This window comes from Gymnodraco acuticeps, unplaced genomic scaffold, assembly GCF_902827175.1.
Source record: "Gymnodraco acuticeps unplaced genomic scaffold, fGymAcu1.1, whole genome shotgun sequence".
NCBI lineage: Eukaryota > Metazoa > Chordata > Actinopteri > Perciformes > Bathydraconidae > Gymnodraco > Gymnodraco acuticeps.
In genome coordinates, this window is record NW_022990391.1 from 247,788 (window position 1) to 271,789 (window position 24,002).

Sequence of the window (24,002 nt, forward strand, 5' to 3'; positions counted from 1 at the left end):
TAAGTCATATCATACAGAAAAAGCCGACTAAGGATGGCTGACACGGTCAGGTTCAGCAGATAAAAACCAAAATAACAATAAAAACACATAATCAATCTAAATCCTGCTTGTTAGTTACCCAGCATCATTGATATATAAGCTGCTAGCGATTCATTACTGAAATCTTACCTTCAAAGCTGACGAAGTCGCGCTAGCTAACTAGCAGGTAATGCTAGCTAAATTGGTTGTAACAACCAAGATAAAATATAGATAATTATGCTGTGCATATACAAATGAAGACCAGTATTAGCATCATAAAGGGCCTCTGATACAATATAGACAGTTGACAATTCAAAAGAGTTCGATATTTCAGCAACTTACCTCTGGAACTAATCGACGCGCCGTAATGTAAGTGAATGAGGTTCAACGCCCAAATGACAATATTTTGAACTATTTCGATGTCCATACCCCGGAAGTAGGCGCCGCCATTTTTTACAACGGAGGTCTATGGGAGTGTCGTAATTCTTATCTCTCTAGGGCTCTGGGTCTGGTCATACAAAACCGGGTGATTGCTACGGCGATAATTAGTTTCTCCTCCATCTTTTTTTGAAATATAGAAATGAACGGCGGGATATCTCTCCCAGCTTAGACGCGGTTTGATTGGCTAGGGCTTGAGCTGTCAGATTTTCAGAAACGGGATTTGATTGGCTGACGCCAGAGACGCCGGAGACGGACCGCTATGCTACCCACAATTCAGTTCGGCGAAAAGCGAGGCAACGTGACGTCACCCCATTCAAAGTGAATGGGCAGACGCGTTGGAAACCGTTTTTGAAGCTGTCGAAGCTGTAGTGTGGACGGCCCGTAAATGTGTGGCGGGGGTGTTTGTGAAAACAACGGGGACAGAGCTGCTGTCAGACGAACAGCTGTGCAGCGTCATCACAAACGGACATCGCTTCACGTGACGCTCCGGAGGAAAGGACGTCCCATTGCTCTTAAAACTAATTTCCATGCTTCTCGTAGTTTCCTTGCGTCTCTCCATGCTTCCCTGGTGGGAGAGACGCAGGGAAATGACGCAAGTGAGGGAAGCAAGGATTTCATTTAACCGACCTGAGACGGGGCCTGTAATGTCTGAACTCGATCCTTAGGCTGCTTCTCAGGTCGACTATTTTCATTTCCTCGCTCCTCGGTCCTCGGTCTCACCGGAAGTTGATTTGCCTGCGCCATCTTGAGTACCGTCCCATGGCTCTTATTTCTGCCGGAGGACCGAGGATCGAGGAGCGAGGAGCGATCATGGAGGAGCGATAACCGAGGAACCACCAGACCATCCTCTGATGAAATCCTCAGATACTCACCCCGCCCCCTTACTGTGTATCGCTCACTGATTGGACGAGGCAGTGCATGCACTGATCTGATGCTTCTTGACATGAGAGCAATACCCCAGCGGAGTGAAGAAAATACATGAACCTCACGGGAGTCACTCCTCAGTTTATACCGTGTTTTGTTTCAATTAATGTATCATTTAGTTACAAATATGTGATCTGAACAAAAGTGGTCAAAAATCATTATTGGAAACATTTTCATGATCGCTTTTTTCGTTTTACAGTTTCATTTATTGTCATTTCCATTCAGTCAGTCATTAAGTGCTATTAAAATGTTAATTTACTACATATCCACACAAACAAACAAAGTGTGCAATCCAATGAATGTTAATCTAACTGGGTTTTGATAGATAACATATCTCTTTTTCTTCTCTCAATTATTTTATTTCTATTGTGCACTCTAATCAATATTAATCAAACTAATGTTCGTTTATACATTTTAAGAATGGCGTTTATCTTTTTTGAGAATGACTTCTTATTTTATTTCATGTATTTGGATCAGATGATACAAATGTTTGTGTCAGTAAATGTGTACTAACAGGGTGTTTGTGGAAATAACGGGTACAGAGCTGGCTGCTGTCAGACGATCAGCTGTGCAGCGTCATCACAAACGGACGTCGCTTCACGTGACGCTCCGGAGGAAAGGGCGTCCTAAAACTAATTTCCCTGCTTCTCGTGGTTTCCTTGCGTCTCTCCATGCTTCCCTGGTGGGAGGGACTAAACGCAGGGAAACGACGCAAGTGAGGGAAGCAAGGATTTCATTTAATCGACCTGAGAAGCAGCCTTAGAGTAGCCTATGTGTTACGGAGCCTTCTCTTCAATCTTGTTTCCACATAACATAACAAGCATTTTGCGCTGCTCTTTTCCAATGTGGAAGCAGAATGTGTGAAAGTATACAGCATGATGCGGGGTGTGTCCTAGGGCCCTTCTCACTTCGGTTAAATGGATTCCTTGCGTCCCTCACTTGCGTCGTTTCCCTGCGACTAGTCCCTCCCACCAGGGAAGCATGGAGAGACGCAAGGAAACCACGAGAAGCAGGGAAGTGAGTTTTAAGAGCAATGGGACGTCCTTTCCTCCGGAGTGTCACGTGAAGCGACGTCCGTTTGTGATGACGCTGCACAGCTGATCGTCTGACAGCAGCCAGCTCTGTCCCCGTTATTTTCACAAACACCCCCGCCTCTGTTAGTACACATTTACTGACACAAACATTTGTATCATCTGGGGGGTATACTACGAAGCAGGATTTTCGCTTAGCCGGCTAAATTCAGGGAAAACTCCGGCTTTCCGGTCCTACGAAGCTGGTTCTCTTTTTAGCAGGCTAGATCTCCATGGTAATTTATGCTTTGCGGCTAACCTGGTCGGGACGAGGTTAGGTTGCAGGCTAAGAGCTCAACTCAGTGAAAGCACTGCCTGCTGACCAATCAGAGCTCAGTGTGCGGAGTTTAAAGCGATCAAGTCATATTACAGGAGAAAGGAAATACAGAAAAGCTGCCGTCGCAGGAAAGACGGCCGGCAAAAATCACCGACTGTGTGAACGTGAACATTAATAGAATATCACCTCCCACCTTCAGAGCAATCTGACTATTATGACATTAGCGTTAAGAAAGCTTACTTAAATATCTGCCACAACATAAGTAACCAGATCAAAGTAACATTAAGTACAGTCCGCGGCATATCACTTCATAATGTATCATATATCTCCTGATCTGAGTCAGCTGAGCCGTATCGGGCCGTGCAACACTCACAGTGTCACATACTGTATGCAGAAGTATTATTTTAAGCAACACATTAAGTTGACGAAACACTCGAGATAAATGTAATTAAAGTCAGATCGTGTTTTAGACGGGGCAGTGATATCATAAACCTGTTAATGTACGCATTCAAACACTTGTTCTGTTACCAGCTGTATTCACCTTGCAGGTGCAGACTATGTGGCTTTTATCCTGGATAAAGTGTTTAAGTCATGGATGTTTAAAGTTTAACTTCTTCATTTATGACTAGTATTAAAGTTCACTTTTCATTCAGGAAGTATGACGCTCCGCTGTCAGTACGCTTCTCCATGTTTCTGATTGGTCGAATGCTTCAGATACCACCCCTTTCATGAAACGACTGGTTTGAGCGATCCACTTGATAACCCGCGTCGTAGTACAGTTTAGCGAGAGCGCGTATGTTTTGGATTAGGCCAACCGGCTAACTCAAACATATCCAGGTTAGGTTGAACCAGCTTCGTAGTATAGGCCCCTGTTGTAGACCCAAATAAATAAAATAAAATAAGAACTCATTCTCAAAAAAGATAAACGCCATTCTTAAAATGTATAAACGAACAATAGTTTGATTAATATTGATTAGAGTGCACAATAGAAATAAAATAATTGTTTGAGCACCCTCTATGAAACGTCAAGCTACTCCAGCACCCCCAAAATAGATCTCTGGCGCCGCCACTGAGCCTGCAACCCCGTTTTGAAGAAATGTGCAGTGCAAAACAGGCTCATTGCAGCCACTAATGCTGTGATAAGACAGCATTAGTGGGGGCCTGACAGAAAAAGTTTGAGAACCACTGGGTTAGGGTAAGGTTAAGGGTTAGGCATGTGTTGGTTATGGTTATGGTTAGGATAAGTCTCCAGGAAATGCATGTAAGTCAATGTAATGTCCCCTGAAGTGATGTATACATGGTGTGTGTGAGAGAGAGAGAGAGAGAGAGAGAGAGAGAGAGAGAGAGAGAGAGAGAGAGAGAGAGAGAGAGAGAGAGAGAAAGAGAGAGAGAGAGAGAGAGAGAGAGAGAGAGAGAGAGAGAGAGAGAGAGAGAGAGAGAGAGCAGGGAGCAGAGGGCGGGGCGGAGGTGACAGGAGGAGGAGTGTGGAGCAGATGATACCGAGAAAGGTTCCTGAACCCAAAGGAGCTACTGCTCCGTTTTATTTATTCTTGTTGAAATGACATGACATCTCGATACGTTTGATGTAAAGGACAACACATTTCCAGCTGTACTTGTGTGCAGGTCGGGTTTTCACTGGAATAACTAAACTCAGGTAGGTTGTCCATGGTTACGCCGCTGTATCGTACTCATCCTGAAATACTGCACCATTCCTATTAAAGAAATAACACCAATTTCCTCTATCAGGACAGCAAAATCAATCAGTTTGTATCGACACTGTCTTCGTGAACTTAAACTGTCTCGGTAAGCTAACTCGGGGATTTGTATGAACAGATCGCTAGTGAAAGCCAATTCAGCCAATAACGTTCCATTGTGAAAGCTGTTATGATACATTTGACCAACGATAAAGAGAGGAAGGCGGGACTTCAGGTCAAACTACCTTGCTTGCTCGAACTTCCAACGTTGATGTTTACAACAGTGATGGATTTGTTTATGCAACACAGCTGACGGTAGGCAGGCTGAGAGGGAGAGGAGCAGCGAGCATTACTGCTGTGTTTATTCCCACACACACTTAAACACTAGACTAACCTGTGAAGCTTCATTTGAAGTGTATCAGTCCTTACTATAATGTCAGCTGTATGCATACTAAACGTAATTTATTGGTACAATCTTGAGAACAGTAATTGCATTTTCCAGTGTTGTGATACACTGTGCAATTTAGTTGAATACAAGAGACTTAGGATCATAAACTTGTATCACTGTCACAGGTCATGTGTTACTCATTGGCTACCTCAAAAGTCAGTAACATAATGTGAACTACAAATATAACAATTAGACCTTTTATCTGTCATTATATTTACTTGTTTTATTGAAAATCCACAAGTAGTTTAGTGCAGCTCTATATTACAAGATGCGTCCCACCCTCTGCACACAGAGTTGTCTCAAAGTGTAGAACAAATCGGTATAAATACAGCTTTATTCCAGCAGCTATCGCACAAATAAACAAGTCACACAGATGCCTATTTATTAATGAATTACTTAATTGCGAAAGCCCATGTGTGTTCTAGTGGTTTTTAAATGTTTTAGATGTGATGGAGCAGGGTGTGCTTTTATTAGAAAAGTGTCCGTTGTCCGTGTTGTTTTAGAATGTGTGTCAGGATGGATCCCTTGTCTTTTTATCTGCAAATCAAATCGACCTACATGTAGAAATAAATGTATTTAGTTGATGCACAATACATAAATGTGATTATCAGAAAAGTATTGTAAATATGACCAGATTAGTGCATGTGTAACTGCTGCTGTATACTATGTGATTTTGAGCAGTACCTCCCCTGTGACATAAAAGACAGAACAAAGAGAAGTGAGCAGGCACATGCTGCTTCTAAAGACTGGCACATCGGTCAGCTGTAATAAAGAATCATGTTATTGATCATCATACCGTGTTGCTGTGCTGCGTACAGATGGGTCAGGCACTGTGGAGGCTGCCTCCCAGACAACAGCAGCAGCTTCAGGAAGAGCTCGCAGACCGACTGGCCGACCAGGAAGCAGGACAAGAGCAAGGTAATCTGAACCTCTGCTAACATTAATGTGACTGAGATTTATAAGCTTCCTGCTTCCAGTCATTTTATGAATGAACATTTAAAGCAATACAAGCACAGCAAGCAGCAACTGAAATCAGTCTACCTGAACACAACCAACCAAACAGCTTCCTTTTGAGTTTGGGGTAGCATTATGCACCTCTGATGTGAATCAAGTGACGATAATATTAAAACGTTTGACTAGACTTTTTCTGTTTGTTCCTTGCGTGACTGCACAGGACATTTGCAGAATACTAAGAATCAGTGATTCAAAGATCCTGGCAATAAGAATAACGACATTGTTTAAAAGTGATGTTTTTAAAATGAGAGAGAAATAAATTCAACCCAAAACTGCAGTTTATATATATATATATATATATACTGCATGTTAAATGATCATAATCCCAATAACAACCACATACACAAGTGGTTTAATCAGTAGTTTTGTTACGTCCACTTCACTTACTCATTTTATTTTCTATTTCCAGCATTTCAATAATTCTCTTGTTTTCGTGTTGTACATTTGAGCTGTGTTTCTGCTCTGATCACGTTGTCTCGTTATCTAGCTCCCATCTGAACCTTTCTCCTTATTCTCAAAGTGAAGCTCCTTGTTGTTACTCTGAGGAAGCCACAATGAGCATTTCTAGTCAACATAGAAGCTTTTTACACTAGAGCAGTAGAGGGAAACACAACTTGAGATTAAACTTGATTTGAAATGTTATTCAGCGGACCTTTTTATGAGCACTTTATTCATACATATACAGAATAATATGTTTGCAAACTTTCAGGTTTATACAATATACAACAAAAAAATACTGCACATGGAAAATTAAAACACCAGGAAAACCATAACTTCTGGAAATGGTTTAAACAAAACTCTAAGAATAAATATGAGCCAAGGATAATAAAGAAGGTATAGGTCTTGTGAGTGTATTATGCCACTCTTTAACCACAGGTCATGCTGGCATATTCTCCCACTTCAAGTATGACAGTGAATCATCTGTTGTTTTAGGGAGAGATGGAGGTCCCCAGAGAAGAGCTCCTCAGCAGTGTTATGGCCCTGACATCTACCATCTGCTGAGAACACGCATTGGAGGTATGAACACACACACACACACACACACACACACACACACACACACACACACACACACACACACACACACACACACACACACACACACACACACACACACACACACACACACACACACTAAAGTGACTAGATTTTAAAATGTATCCAAATGTTGCCAACCCAGCTTCAATAAATGTAGTTAACAGCACAAGCTCCAAAGTCCCTGACTCTGGTGAGGAAGTGGCCCCTACCCTTCACGGCCCCCTATAAAGCCACTGTCCAATAATGATTGATATGATAGCATACAGCAAAACAACATGGTTATTGTTAAAATCATCAGGCTTTTTGCTGCCTGCATTTTATTGAATTGTGTTGGGTTTTCTTCCTCAGCAGCTAGTACAAACGATTAGAAGAACATGAGAATATGGAACGCAAGTTTATCTAGTTACTCCTAATCTGTGAGTATGACATGAAACACCAAGACCACACGATGCGTCACCTGCCATGTATGCAGTGTGTCCGTCCACAATTTAAATATGAAGTGTGTGAGAGAGCTGTGTATCTGTGCAGTGTGCTCCTCAGAGCTGCCTCTCTTCTTGTTGTCAGGTCTTCAAATAACAACCATCCTTTTCTCTAGAAAATGTAAGTCAATGAGTCACATGGTTGTAGATGTATTCTGTCACCTAAGTGCACTTTTCACTATTTTCTACACTGAAAAAAACGGGGAGTAAGATTTACTTAGGAAAATCAAGGTAACAAATTGCACTCAGAAAACCTAAGAACATTTAACAACGTATATTTCAAGTAGCTTCTACTTACAGTTAAGAAGTCTTTGTTAATAAAAGTAAACTTTACTGTCACACTCAGTTTTTGTAAGTACATTTTACTTACTATTGTATAGTAGATTTTACTTAAAGGTGGGGTAGGTCATTTTGGAGAAACCAGCTCGAGGGCGCTAGAATTTGAAAATACACAACTGGAAAAAATTTGCCACTTCCTCACAGAGCCTCTCCTCCAACACACAGGAACGTGCACATGACCAATGAGGGCACGAGATAAGTTTGTGCACAGATGGAAGGCTGACAGGCAGGTAGGCCATCCAGTTACTTTAGCCGGGCCGGCTCAGATGATTGGTCGTGCTTTTTACAGTACTACGGCTTCCACTGATGAGATATGTTTATGGATTTTTTGTCAAAGCACTTCAGATATTCATTGCTATCGGGATGTTAAGAGCATTCCATGGAATATAACAAAAAGGGTATCTCGAGCCGGTTTCTCAAACTTACCTACCCCACCTTTAAGATACATTTGCATCTTATTACAAATCTCCAGTAAAAAATATTTGGCTTTTCAGGTTGTTTTTACTTGCTATTCTTATCTTTGATTTAAAGGGCCCATGTCATGCTTTTCCGGTTATTACCCGTCCCCTTGTGTTATGGAGGTTTTTCTGCATGTGAACAGTCTGCAGAGTCACAAACCCTCAAAGTGCACCCTGTAGGGAGTAAACCTCTAACACAGAGAAGACCTGTCTATGCTGCCCCGAACGCCTCGTTGGACATTTCTCATTTTCCATTGTTTGCTTCCTGGGTGCTGTGACGTGTGAACACCCAGATCAACAACAAATTACCGGTCATTTGTTGTTGCGGAGGAGCACCTCACACACCAGGGTCCCTTGGCTAACTAACAGGGAGTCCCATTGACTTGCATAGAGCTCCCTGAATGCTGGTAATAGACGAGTTGGGATGGTGGAGAGATGCTCTCCGCAGACCCATTCTCACAGCGTTAGAAACTTTTTTCTTCCTCAATATCAAGCCACACTTATTGTTTTTACTTCGGCTGTGAGTGTTTGTGTGCTCAGGATGAGTTTAGCTTGTTCTCGCTGTATCGCCGACCCGGAAACCTGTCCGCTCCTCACATCAGCTCGCAACAAACCTCTCAACGTCCCGACCAATCAGAGCACACTGGGCTCACAGGGGGGGGGGGGGGGGGGGCAGGAGCTCCAACAAGCCGTTTAGGACAGAGAGTGAATACACATACTATACAGAGATGCTGGATGAGAAACCAATGTGAGTTTGGAACATTGCACAATATAAATCTATTCTAGTAGACCTCAACAATGGAATTATGATCAGTAGAAATGGTCATGACATGGGACCTTTAATAAATATGTAGGTAATATCTAAATATAATGATTAAGTATCATCAAATGCAATTCTTATTCAATACAACTGTTTTACACTAAGGCTACAAAACATGAAACAGTAGACACTTTTGAACAACACATTTATTTTTGTTCTGTTGTCTGATACAAGCCAGGATGAATCTATGGTTTACAATGATTTTAACAAATACTGCACATACATCCGTTAAACTAAACAAAGCAGGCACAGAAACACATTGATATACTGTCACTCAGAGGTCCAAGGAGATTGGGATATCATTTTTAAATCCTCTGGAGCAGAGAGAGGAGCTGTGGACTATTGTTATTGTCAGTGTTTCTTAGGGTCAGAAAAACACTAAACTCGCAACTTAAAATGAAAGTGTTTAGTTTATTTAATAAAAGAGTGCATGTTCAATGTGAAAAGTGACAGTAGATATAGATTAGTTGCAACTTGGTGCTATATATACATTTTTTTTTTATAAAAAAAGAATTATATATATTTTTTAAACACCTTGAATTTCAGTGGGGCTCTGTTGGCGGGGAGCCCCTCCAAGACAATGGTAGGGGAAACACTGTACAGTACTGTAAACTTTTCTGTGAATTTACTGAGACTGACTGGGTTGAGTTAGCTATTTAATTTAGTGTTTAAGTAGCCATTGATTTTACATGTTCTTTTTAAGCAGAGGGGATGGGGTGAGCTTCAAATGGTTGAAAAGGCTTTATTATCATATGCATTAGCTACAGTGTGGATATGGGAATTTATATTAACTCTTATTTGTTACGGTCAAAGTATGACTACAAGTAAGGAAGCTCAGTTTATTAAATGTTTGCTTTGTTCCCAACAGGAAGTAAACCTGATTAAATAATTGAGTTCTACAGGCTCAAACTATCAATTCTCCTGAAAAACACATTTTGAATCAGAATATTAAACATTGAGATTGAGTAAGTTTGAAAATATATAAATATTATACAGTAAAATTAGATTCCAATGTACATTATCTAAATGTTAACTTAAACACTGGAGACTGAAGAGGTTTTTCCCATACTGGTAAGATGTACTTACCTTTAGAGAATAGAGATATTCATGTACAAACAGAACAGCAGACACATTTGAACACAAATCAAGCAGAACATTTACCTGGTTCTCTTTAATCAGCTCCTCTGCAGACCACTGCAGACTCTTCCAGAAGCTCCATCAGGCGGGAGGACGGCTTCCGTCTAACTTCAACGTAGTGCTGTGTAAAGGTCCCATGTCATGGCCATTTCTACAGATCATAATTCCATTATTGAGATCTACTGTACCTCAAGGCTCTGTGCTTGGACCCCTCCTATTCAATATCTACATGCTCCCACTTGGTCAAATCATCCGCCAACATGGTCTCAGCCTTCACTCTTATGCTGATGACACACAGCTCTATCTCTCCACCAAACTGTCCACTCAGCTCCCCCCTCAATCCCTTGTCAACTGCCTACAGGACATAAAAAACTGGATGTCATCAAACCTGCTCAAAATCAACAGCAATAAAACAGAGCTCATGATTGTGGCTCCCAAGACGCAGCTCCAGAAGGTTGGAGACCTGCTTCTCTCCATTGACGGCTGCTCTATCTCCCCGTCCACTGAAGTCCGCAACCTGGGAGTCATCCTGGACACCACCCTCTCTTTCCAGGCGCATGTCAAAGCTTTCACCAAATCCGCCTTCTACCACCTAAAAAACATTGCCAGCATCCGGCCTTCTCTCTCTGACTCTGTGGCAGAAACCCTGGTACACGCCTTCATTACATCCCGTCTGGACTATTGCAATGGAGTCCTGTCCGGGGTTCCCAGCAAAACCCTGGATAGGCTCCAATATGTCCAGAACTCTGCCGCCTGGCTTCTCACCCACACCAAGCCATGGCACCATATCACCCACACCCTCATCCACCTACATTGGCTGCCGGTCAAGTCCCGGATTCAATACAAAACACTCATCCTCACGTATAAGACCCTCCATACCCTCGCCCCCCAGTACTTATCGGACCTCCTCCATCCCTACACCCCTTCTCGGAGTCTGCGGTCCTCAGACACGGGCCTGCTCTCCATCCCCCGCTCTCGCCTCCGTACTGTTGGTGACAGGGCATTCAGTGTTGCGGCCCCCACCCTCTGGAATGCACTTCCTGCCGAGATCCGTAATGCTGCCTCCCTGGACATCTTCAAATCATCACTAAAAACACACCTGTTCACCCTGGCCTTCGGGCCCTAGCCCTTTTCTGCTCCCCTGGCTTCCTTTATTTATTTATTTGGTTTGCCCGTTGATTGTCTGTTTGTTTTTTTGTCCACCATGTACAGCGACCTTGGGTCCCTTGAAAGGCGCTATATAAATATCATTTATTAGTATTATTATTATTACTAGAATAGATTTACATTGTTCAATGTTCCAAACTCACATTGGTTTCTCATACAGCATCTCTGTATATTATGTGTACTCACTCTCTGTCCTACACGCCTTGTTGGAGCTCCTGCACCCCCCCCCCCCCCCCCCCCCCCCCCCCCCCCCCCCCCCCTCCCTGTGAGCCCACTGTGCTCTGATGTGTGTTTATGTGTTACAATGGCATTTGTTAGCAACCATAAAAGGACACCAGTAATGACAAACAGATGAGAATGTTGCGTGGGGTCTGGGTGCCGTGTTGGCGGGACGTTGCGGGGCTCGCTGCTGCCAGGAGCGGACAGTGTGAGCTGGATTACTGGTGTTGTTTCCTGGCTGCTGCGTGGGGTCTGCGAGACAGAGCGAACCCAGCCCGAACCCAGCCCGAGCACACACACACACCTGCAGCCTGGCTGTGAGCCCGAGCACACACACACACACACACACACACACACACACACACACACACACACACACACACACACACACACACACACACACACACACACACACACACACACACACACACACAAACACACCCGCAGCCTCCCTGCATCCCGCCGTCTCAGGCTGAGAAATCCGCAGAGCTGCAGCTGAGAAAAGATTGAGTGTGTGTGTGTGTGTGTGTGTGTGTGTGTGTGTGTGTGTGTGTGTGTGTGTGTGTGTGAGGAAGACCGCGGATTGGTCCAAATGTAACGGCTCCGCGCACGTAACGTAACGGCTCTTCGATTATGTGTAATTTAAACACATAATCATAGTATTAGTTACGAGAGCAAAAAGTAAATTATTGTTTTCATCAGTGTACTAGAAGATTTTTGATCAACAACAAACTAAAGCAGGCAAACTTAAAGGTGAATATATATTCGTGAAAAATGTTTCACCATGGTCTTCAGATCATTTTAAGGTTTGGCAAATGAACTTGACTCATCCACCAGCAAAGTATGACTGTGACTGTGACGTGGGACATATGGAGAGCGGCTACTAAGTTGGGAGGAAGGCTTTAAAACTATATTTTTGTAGTTGTACAAATGTTGTGTCACAATGAGATTACATTATAAACTAAACGTTTGTTTTCTTATGTCTGCTTAACTCCTTATTTTTCTTGCTGAATGCAGGTAAGGAACGGCATGGTTTTATAGACTTGGAGATGTTGCCTCCTGAATTAGGCATCACCATACTTTCATACCTGAATGCTACTGATCTGTGCCTGGCTGGCTGCGTGTGGCAGGACCTCGGAAATGACGAATACCTGTGGCAGGGGTAAGGAGGCTCTTTGTGTGGATGAAGTTGTGAGGGGGTGATTTTAATGAGGTTCATCAAAAATGCTTCTGTGACCAGAAATCCTTCTGAGCAGTACACAGCTTGTTCAGTCTGCGATGATGAGTGTGTGTGTGTGTGTGTGTGTGTGTGTGTGTGTGTGTGTGTGTGTGTGTGTGTGTGTGTGTGTGTGTGTGTATGTGTGTGTGTGTGTGTGTGTGTGTGTGTGTGTGTATGTGGTTCCATTAGGCTGTGTAAGTCCACATGGGGACACTGCTCCATCTACAACAAAAGACTTCCTGCTGGATTTTCATACAGGAGACTTTACCTCCAGCTGGATGAGGGCTGCCTGACATTCAATGCTAACGCTCAGGAGGTATCACTTGCTCATTTGAACATCCAGTACCTCACAGCTTCTTCAATGTGTGTGTTGAGTGTGTGCTTATGTTGGTGTCGGAAACAATAGGTGGTGCAGGACTGAGTCCTAAAACCTCTAAATGAGTCAGCATGTCTACACTGTTGGGTCGCTTTACTCGAAGTCAATGGTTTTGTTGAATGGGTGTTAGGTGCCTAAAATAAGGTCTGTGGATAACACAAGCTTAATGTTTGTTTATTGTTTTGTTCAATGACATAGAGACCAAGTGCTACCGAGGTGTCCCTGAGCAAGGCACCGTTCCCTACACTGCTCCCCGGGCGCCGTTCATAATGGCAGCCCACTGCTCCTAACACTAGGATGGGTCAAATGCAGAGAAACCGTTTCGTTACATAGTACCTGTACTACGTAATGACAATAAGTTCAATCTTCAATCTTCAATAAATATATATCTGTATTAAAAATGATAGGCACTAACAAGGTGCTAAATAACATTACTAAACCTAATCAGGTCAAATATGAGCTTTGCTTAGCGGTGGTGTGACGTAGTTAGTGCTGTTTATATGTGTTATAACTAGCATCAATATTTGCTTTCCACAAAGCTTGTTCTGTGTAATTATCAAAGAACCTAACCTATTATGAACCAGAAAATGTTGAGTGCCCCAAAGTTTAATGCTAGAAATGTACAGTAGGGGTCCCCTAACACATACTGTACTGTAGAAACTGCCGGATGCTAACTTGCATATGTTGGGCAATTTCCAAATGTGCATAAGTTGCGTTAATTAGCATGCAGACAATAGCTGAAAAATGGCATCGCCGATATGCATCATTTTCGACTGGTTTTGGGGGTAATTGAGTATGCTGAATGCATTTCCGATATTTATAGGATCAAACATAGCAGTTTTAACCAGAAAAAGGCCACATTTATACCACATTTTGGGTCCATTTTAGGGTTTCAGGGGACTAAAAACTGCAATTTGTTAACCTATAAATGTCAGAAATTGATTCAGCATCCTCAATAACCCCCAAAATTATGCCATTGTCCAAATTGGCCAAGCCAATTGTCTGCATATGCTAAGGAATGCAACTTATGCTAATTCGTCTCCGTGGGCCCAGAAATGGACCCAGCGTCCTCAATAACCCCCAAAACCAATCCAAACCTGTCTAAATCGGCCAAGCCATTAGCTATTTTCATCAACTATTGGCCACATGGCTATAATGGAAATTGATGCAAATTCATGTAATTTCTGCTAATTTTGCAAATTGTCCAACATGTGCAACTTCCAGCAGTTTCTATGTGCTGGGGACCCAACTGTATATTTCTAACATTAAACTTTGGGGTACTCAACATGTCCTGCTTCTCAAAAGGACTTGATGAGCTGGCAACTGGACTACAATGCTAACTTGAGGATTATCACTGTGTGTGTGTGTGTGTGTGTGTGTGTGTGTGTGTGTGTGTGTGTGTGTGTGTGTGTGTGTGTGTGTGTGTGTGTGTGTGTGTGTGTGTGTGTGTGTGTGTGTGTGTGTGTGTGTGTGTGTGTGTGTGTGTGTGTGTGTGTGTGTGTGTGTGTGTGTGTGTGTGTGTGTGTGTGTGTGTGTGTGTGTGTGTGTGTGTGTGTGTGTGTGTGTGTGTGTGTGTGTGTGTGTGTGTGTGTGTGTGTGTGTGTGTGTGTGTGTGTGTGTGTGTGTGTGTGTGTGTGTGTGTGTGTGTGTGTGTGTGTGTGTGTGTGTGTCTGTAGGGTATTAGTTATTTCATGTTCAAAGGTATCCTGGTGGATCATCCCAAAGAGCTGGCTAAATTCATCTTCTACACCAGACGGCTCAACTGGAAGATGCTGAGGGTTTATCTGGATGAGAGGTAACAAGAACAGAGGGACCACCCAGAAACATTTTACCATATGAAACTGTGGAAAGTTGTTTGGGAGTCCACTGTCTACGTATAGTCATATTGTGAACCAGGGAATGATGAATACTCCAAAGTTTAATGTTAGAAATGTAAAGTAAGAATAGAAACTGCTGGATGCTAACTTGCATATGTTGGGCAATTTGCACAATTACCATACAATACGTTAATTATCATACATTCCCATTATAGCGGACAATAGTTGATGAAAATGGCTTGGCCGATTTGGACAGTTTTGGATTGGTTTGGGGGGTTATTCAGGTTGCTGGGTCCATTTCTTGGTAAACATTTCGCCACTTTCTGGTTTAAACTGTCATTTTTAATCCTGTCAACTATCGTAAATGGATTCAGCATCCCCACTAACGGCCAACTACACTCCAAGCCATTTTCATTAAGTATTGCCCACTTAGGCTATAACGCCATTAATTTCCCAACATATGCTAGTTAGCATCCTGCATTTCTATCTGCTGGGGACCCCTATACATTTCTCTCATAAAACTGATATTGCTGCATGTAAAAATGAATACATATTGCTTCTATCATGCTTTTCAGTCTGTGTGTCTTTGTGTGTGCAGGCGGGATGTTCTGGACGAGTTGGTGACGCTCCATAATTTCAGTAACCAGTTTCTCCCCAATGCTCTGAGGGACTTTTTCAGACACATCCACGCTCCCGAGGAGAGGGGAGAGTATCTGGAGACCCTCATCACCAAGTTCAGCCACAGATTCTGTACCTGCAACGCCGGCCTGGTCCGAGATCTGGGCCTTAGTCCTGGTTAGTACACGCATAGCATGGCACACACACTGGTGTCGAAGATGAACTTAGCCAGGATACCTTTGAACATGAAATAACTAATACCCTACAGACAGACACAGACAGACACACACACACACACACACACACACACACACACACACACACACACACACACACACACACACACACACACACACACACACACACACACACACACACACACACACACACTGCAGAAGATTGATTTGAATGGCAATACAACATCTTTAATGGACACATTATTTGTGGATTAATTTCAACATGTAACCACGATTTTTGCTGAAGGGGACACTTAACATTTAAAGTTAAAACAATGATTTGGTTATGGTTATATCTTATACTGAAGTTAATGAACATGTAATTTTTTAGATTAAAGATTTTCTATCCTGGAATTTCTTGTTAAAGGCTCACATATACACAGACGGGATACCTCAGTGGAAACTCAAATGATGCATTTGTTGCTGTGAACACTCATTTCCTCACAGTTGTGTACATTGTATTCTTTACCTGAAGGTGGCGCTAGATGAATGCAAATGGCTTGTCCCAAATGAAGTGAATAAAACCATAAATACATTCAGTACATTCTGAGGTAGAGAGAATATATTGTATTATTACCAATGATCAGGTCAACATTTAGATTTGACGGTGTATGGATTTTATTTGTTTTATTTTGAAGCTACCACACTTCTGACCAATCGGCTCATCCATAATATGAGGGTGAACCGGGAAGGTTTTATTGAAGTAATCACTGGCTTCAGTAGGTCAATGGACTGTGCATTTACCAATGGAGGGCTTTGTTAATGTCAGCCGAGCGTACAGTCTCTGTTGCTGGTAACTCCTTGGACATGCTCATGTGATTAGCAGGATTAGTGTAATGGTTTGAGCCCACGGCTAGAGATGGATGGCTGCCGCTCATTTCACCCTTTGGAAAGGATTTGCCACAGCAGAGGCTAACAGTTTATTTTTTTTAGCCTTTTTTTGGTGTAGATCTCATTGAGACACAAGGTCTCATTTTCAAGAGAGACCTGTCAGTGGTAACACTACCACACAAAGTTACAGACAGACAGAACACTAAACACAGAGGCAACACTAAAAGTGACATTATTATTATTAGTGACATTATCCATAAATATGTGTATTATTCATTGTTTTCAGATAGAATTAGAGATAATAACTTGTTTACGATCTGATATTAGGGTTCCATGCTTAAAATCCATGACAGGGTTCTGCAGTCAAACATCAAGCTATATGGGACTCTAATGCAGGGTTTGTGTACAGCTAACCTCACCCCTCCCACCAGGTCTGACCATTACCTTCTTCACAATGTGTACATATACCAAGAAAAACAAGTACAAATGTACATTTAAAAAAAGGGGACATAGTATTGAAATAATTAACAAGATAAAATAAGTAAACACTATGGTTGCAGGGAGGAAACAGTTAACAGCTCATTTGTCTCCATACAGTTAAAAGTGGGGTAAAAAAGAGCCTATATATCAATAGTTACAAAACCATGATTATAAGATATAGAACAAACATATCTATTATCTATTCTCTTGTAAAAATTGTTATCAATCCAAATGTGAACTTGAAAGTAAGGCTACCCTTTGGAATCTGTCTCCAGATATGTAAGAAGCCCACCCCAAGTATTTGGATAGTCTCCTGGTTTCCCCTTCAGGTTATCTGAAAAGGTTTTCTAAGCCGTTTTTCAACAAAGTATCTTGTTTCCCGCTGTGCCAGCTTAATACAAAATAGTGCTTTGGTCCCTGAGTGGGGCTTCGAACGATAACAATAGATGAAAAATCACTTTGCCAATTCAGCCAAAGTGGATTTTGAGTCAATTTCTGATTTTTTTTAGGATCCAAGGTGGCAGTTTTAACCAGAAAGTGGACATATTTGAACTCTCGTTGGGCTATTCACTATTGTTTACATGGACTATAATGCCAAGTTAGCATCCAGCAGTTTCTATGTGCTGGGGACCCGTACTATAGATTTCTAACATAACACTTTGGGGTACTCAACATTTCCTGGTTCTCAAAAGGACTCTAGGAGCTAGGGACTAGACTGTTAGTGCCCCACACACCTGATGTTCTTCCCCCCCCCCCTGCAGACGCTGTGTACGTGCTGTGCTACAGTCTCATCCTGCTGTCCATCGACCTGACCAGCCCCCACGTCAAAAACAAGATGTCCAAGAGGGAGTTCATCAGGAACACTCGCAGAGCAGCACATAATGTCTCCGATGACTTTGTGGGCCATCTCTATGACAACATATACCTGATCGGACACGTGGCTGTGTAGCTGCCGTCCCAACTCTCATACTGCACTGAAGATAGGACACGTGTCTGGGGAGAACGGAACACCGTGGAAATGGATTCAACAATATTCACCACAACCACTGAGTCTTGGTAGAATGGTTAAGAAAAACCAATCAAATCCACCACTGCACTGTGAGAGACTCTGCTACCAGATATGTTATTAGATTTTTATCAGAGGTGTGAAACATCTGAAGTGACTTTAAAACCAAGTCACTGCAAAGAAGGAGGTTTTAAAGAGGAACCATGAAGATGAGCTCTGACACTGCACTGACGGATGGTGACTGCTGATGGGTGGAGGAGGAGCACCCCCCTCCGCCTGTCACACATGCCGGGACAGTCCTGCTGCTTTCCTATTGGACAGCTGCTTTACGTTCACTAGTAGGACAAACTCTGGCTATTTCTTGTAGGAAGTGGCTCTGACGACCACTCACTAATATCACTAACAGCATTTACCAGCGGGACTCATGACGGAGGTGCCTTGGAGCTCTATGGCTGCACCTTCATACATCATGCAGCCGTAACATGCAGAAAGCTAGCTGGAACAGCTTTTTGTGGCTCATACTACATCTTTCTCTTTTCAGTTTTATGACAAAATGAACAACACAACACTTTCATGCAATAATATGTTCATAATGTTATCCTTAATCTTACTTACTTTTTTAAAGATTTGCTTGTATGTGTTCCGAGATAAAGGCGTCAAACTGCTCGGACCGAGGTAAAAAAAGAGGTTTCAGTCGGCTGAGTGTCACCAATCAACGCCGACACCTGCCATATAGGGCTGGTCCACTCTCAGGAATATTCCAATATTCAAATCTAAAATACAAATGATGATGATGCTAAGGTGATGGAAGGAATATGAATCAAGCATTACGTTTGTTATAGTTGTACATTTAATTCTTGTTAATTTAGGTTATTTTATATTATAATTAAGTCAAATACATGTTTTTTTTCTCCTGGGGAGAATGCCACACTAACATACCTGTCCAATTTTAAGTTTTTGTTTAAACTTGCAAAGTAAAAAAACTGACAACACATTTTTAAAAACATGTAAATCCTAAGGACTGCATGGATTGTAATGGATTGTTTCATGTTGCATCTCATGGTCACACATGCAAGGAAGAGTAAATAGACATTGAGTATTTTCAGTGTGGCAGGAACCAGCTGTATGAAATTGAATGTATTAATATACATGAAATGAGGGAAATATTTCATCTCTGTGCTTTGAAGGTGACGGATCTGAAGCAGCTGCTTGTTAGCTGCTTAAAACAAAAGTGTTTGTGAAGCGAGGGTCTGTGATAGACCTGGATCTAATTCTGCCATCGGTACCAAGGTCATGGCGAGAGTGTAGAGATGGTAAAGTGAAGTAGAACAGTAGATGTTTATCAAGTCATCCTGCAGTTCAGACGTTTGACTGGTCACACGAGGACAGAGCAGTAAGTTGTATAAGGTTCATGAAGTTCTTGTGTTTTAACAAGACACACATATTAACCCCTCATTACCACAGCTTTAGCGTCAGTTACTGAAGTCCTGGCCTTCAATTTATATCAAGAAGATATTGCTGTCAAGACTTAATGGCATAATCCATCAATTTAAATTAGATATGTGGTTATAATTACTGTCAAGCCCTGCAGCTGTAATCCTGTCAAAAGCACTGTCATTCTTCCAGAAATGACTGATCTCAAATTATGAATTTATCATCAACAGTGCACAGTCATGGGAAAATCTGATTTTTTTCAACACTATAATAAACAGTGTGTTAAAGTAATAAGTAAAATATATGTGTAGTTAAAAATGATGGATCACTTGTGTCAGTGCAGGAATATGTGTGATTAGTTTTTAATGGATTGGTTTTTGCAATAGTGAAAGTCCATGACATCTGGAGGGCACACTACAATACAGAAGAGACGTGGCATCTGTTGAAATAGAAGTGTACAATAAACTCGAATGTGGACATAATGATGGCTTCTAACATTTAAATATGAAACATATTTTCAGCTGCACTGATTCCCATCAGACCTGAAAGTAGCATGCAGTCGCTGAGTCCCAGCAGCTAGCATGTAGCTGTAGCTAACAGGGAGCAGGAACAGCAAGACAGGCATTTTATATTTAAACCTCTATTTTTGTAATGAAGTGTTTATATCCTAACCTAGATAACTAGTTGCAATTTGTAACAAATATGAATTTGTATCTTTTTTTCAAAGTCTGTTAGGATTCTCTGCATTAGATTGTAAATCTGACCATGGTTATACTCAGGGAAAAAAGTATTTTATTGGAGATATATATTATTGCTGATGGTGCACACTGACTTATAACCATAATGTTATTGTTTTCTTTTCTAGGAAATCCACGTCCTGTTGTGTTGTTTTCTTTGTGGTTACTAGAAGACTGTATGACTGACACAATGTACTGAGGAAGTGTTCTAAATGTCTGCCTCATTAAAACATGGCTTCATTTGACTGATGTTCCAGACACCTGCTCTTTCTGTATACGGCCAAGTCAGTGAGAGTGAGTCTAAGAGAGCTTTGGAAATGCTGATTTCAGAGCAGCTGTTCAACAGGACATGGTGGATGTGTATTGGTTCATAGATGTTGTGATGGCATCCAGCAGACAGTGAAGTAGTCAAATACATTGGTCATATGAAACAGGAAGGATGAAATGGTACAACAGAATCCATCGACCTGACAGCAAGAGATGATATTAAAGACACAAGAAAGATTTGGAAAAAAAACCCTGTGTCCCAGGAATAACTGGTCGGCCATGTTTCCTGGTGCTCAAAGTGTGTGTGTGTGTGTGTGTGTGTGTGTGTGTGTGTGTGTGTGTGTGTGTGTGTGTGTGTGGTGTGTGTGTGTGTGTGTGTGTGTGTGTGTGTGTGTGTGTGTGTGTGTGTGTGTGTGTGTGTGTGTGTGTGGTGTGTGTGTAGTGTTGTGTTGTGTTGTGTAGTGTGTGTGTGTGTGTGTGGTGTTGTGTGTGTGTGTGTGTGTGTGTGTGTGTGTGTGTGTGTGTGTGTGTGTGTGTGTTGTGTGTTTGTGTGTGTGTGGGTGTGTGTGTGTGTGTGTGTGTGTGTGTGTGTGTGTGTGTGTGTTGTGTGTGTGTGGTGTGTGTGTGTGTGTGTGTGTGTGTGTTGTGTGTGTGTGTGTGTGTGTGTTACATCAAACAGCCAAAGGAGTAAATCCTCTTCAGACACAATATGACCTCTGACACTTGACCTGTGTGTGTGACTGGGTGGTGATGTGTTATGTATTGCCAATGAAAAGAGAACAGGGTGCAGAGATACACACACACATTCTCAAGGGGTAAAGGTTCCACAAAGAGTGACAGCTCCTTTTAACCCTGTGTATATTTGAAAACATATCAGCAATGAAAACCGAGACTTGTGAAAGCGAGAGTAGCAGCTCTCTTGTTCGTGGTGCTGGTCAGAGTTTATTACAGGTCACTTCCTGCTGGCTGCAATACTAACAAAAAAGCATTTGAATGATTTCTTATGTTATTCATGCACATTTGTTTAGCTTCTTTTGACTGTCCAAATATCCAAACCATTACATTTCCTTTACATTAGTTACATAATTGTGCAACACATTTATTTATTTTTTAAATACACTTCTGTTGAAAAAGTTGAATTGAGAAAATGAAATTCCCCATACAGCTACATCTGAAACACATCTGAACAAGCAGCCACTGAGCTTCTCTTTCAGGGGTGTGCCCGCAGTTATCTATATTATTTATATTGTATTATATTTATATGGAATTTTACTCAAATGGTATTATCTCCCTTGAAAAACAGATCCTTGATCTCAATGGGATTTTCACCTGGTTAAATAAAGGCTACAGACAATTATATTTATATGACTTTTTCAGTGATATGCTCTGCGCTGAACCCAGTGACTGTAATCTAAACGGTTGAAGCACATTTATGATGGAAGAGTTGTTTAAGTAATGTTTTGTGACCATATGAATTGCTCCGTCAACCGGAGAATACCAGATAGTGTTGGTAACGGGTCCTGCAGAAACATGGAACCTAGGCGATGAAGCATGCGATAACATCAAGTGAACCTCTTAAATCATTTCCCCTTGATGTCTGTTTGTATTAAATAAGTTTGAAGAAGCCTGTAGAGTCTGACAGATGTCAGAGCATGTGATGTGGTAGAGGGAACGTGGGCTGAATGTATTTATCTGTAATAATATGTGTTATTAAAAAATCAAATAAATAAGGATCAGCAGCAAAAGAAAAGCGTTCGCCCCTGCTGCTACTGCTTACCCAAGGTGGGTCTCAGAGAGAGCATGATGATGATGATGATGATGATGATGATGATGATGATGATGAAGAAGAAGAAGAAGGGGCTGCTGTTTATTTAGTCCAGCTCAAACCGTGGCCCAGCTCGTCGTCTGGTGGCGTCCCAGTCCAGAGAGCTCACTTAGGCCTGATGGAGATGATGGATGGCCTCCTGAGCCCCAGAGCTCTGCACTCCATCAGCAGAACAGCCGCTGACACACACACACACACACACACACACACACACACACACACACACACACACACACACACACACACAACACACACACACACACACACAGAGAGGTCACACAGTCGCACCGCAGACACTATACAGGTAATACTGTAATAATATCAGTATTGATAATTGCTATACACAGCTACATTATTGATGCGTTTTAGCAAAGACTTAAAGGGGACCTATCATGCAAAAATAATAATCTGAAAAGTAATATCTGAAATATGGACCCACGGCACTATCAGAAAGTTGCTATCGGAAACAATGCCCGACTGTTTTGGAAGTAATATGGTCGGTGTTTACATTAGCATCGCTAACACTCAGAGCTAACCTGTACTGGAGAGCATGTGTGTGAAGAAGCAGGAAGTAAAAAGGAACTCACCTTGTGGTATAACCAGCAAGAGAGAAAGCCTTTGAGCTCCAGACTGTTTCAGAGAGAATCCTTGATAATCCATGATATGGCGTTTCATCACGGCAGTATTTAGTTTAGACAGTAGCTGCCTGAGCCGCATGAGCATGAGCTCAGACCCCTCCTTTTTTTTTTGTATACATTTCTTTTTTTTAAAGCTTTATACCCAAAATCAGCACTTTTGAAACAGGAAGTGAAATAGAGGGACATGAGGCATGGCTAGAATGGGGCTCTGTTTGGTATTTTGAGCAAAACACTTCATAGACATGTTTTTTATATATTTGTATATATCTGAGACCTATGCTATTGCCTAAAAATAGCATGATAGGTGACCTTTAAGGTTTATTTGAAGATGTAGAAATAAAAAGAGAAGTTTCAGCCTCTCCTGTAATTGTTATATGTGTTCTACTCCATATGATTGTACATATTAAATTCTATTAAAAACAAATGATTACATAAATAAAGGTACAAATATTGTCCATAGCCCTTACACTACAGACACAAGTTAGTGGTCTGAAAAATGTAAGACGTGTAAATGCACATTAACATATTTATTTTAACATGAAATCAAATGATTTATTTTTGACAAATGTTATTTATATTCATTATAGAAAATGTTAAACCTGTTCTGCTAACTGTTGCTTCAGTTGCTACAAGCTCATGCTGTGCAGCAAACATGGTTTGAACCCACAGAACGAGGTCTGCCTCCCCAGCACTGTAGACCGCTCTCTTTAAATGTGTTTTTAGAAAATGACAGCTTTTCAGAAAAACTAGCATTTTTGATTCTACTGTGCCTGTTAAAAAACAAAGTGGGGCTTCAGTTTTGCACTGAGCGCTCTTACGGGAGGCAGCAGTCAGATTTATGGTGTTGGCCCCTGCATCTGGACATGTGTGTACAATTGGAGACAGAATGTTTCTACTTTATGGAATGGTGTTCCCATAAAACAATAGGTTTTAATGTTTCACTTCAAATGAGAGGCTTACTATCCTTAAAAGAAA

The 24,002-nt window shown here is 41.8% G+C and overlaps 1 protein-coding gene across 2 annotated transcripts; it reads left to right on the forward strand.

The window, feature by feature from the left end:
* The first annotated feature begins 4,196 nt into the window (after positions 1-4,196).
* Positions 4,197-20,814, forward strand: fbxo8 (F-box protein 8). Of its 2 annotated transcripts, XM_034224521.1 has the most exons (9): positions 4,197-4,384; positions 4,477-4,533; positions 5,691-5,790; positions 6,820-6,903; positions 12,561-12,705; positions 12,952-13,078; positions 14,815-14,933; positions 15,554-15,750; positions 17,882-20,814. In XM_034224521.1, the coding sequence occupies exons 3-9, from the start codon at positions 5,691-5,693 to the stop codon at positions 18,067-18,069; spliced, it is 960 nt and encodes a 319-aa protein (XP_034080412.1). In that variant the 5' UTR covers positions 4,197-4,384; positions 4,477-4,533; the 3' UTR covers positions 18,070-20,814. The 2 variants fall into 2 exon arrangements, with proteins under 2 accessions (XP_034080412.1, XP_034080411.1); XM_034224520.1 differs by lacking the exon at positions 4,477-4,533.
* The last annotated feature ends 3,188 nt before the right edge of the window (positions 20,815-24,002 follow it).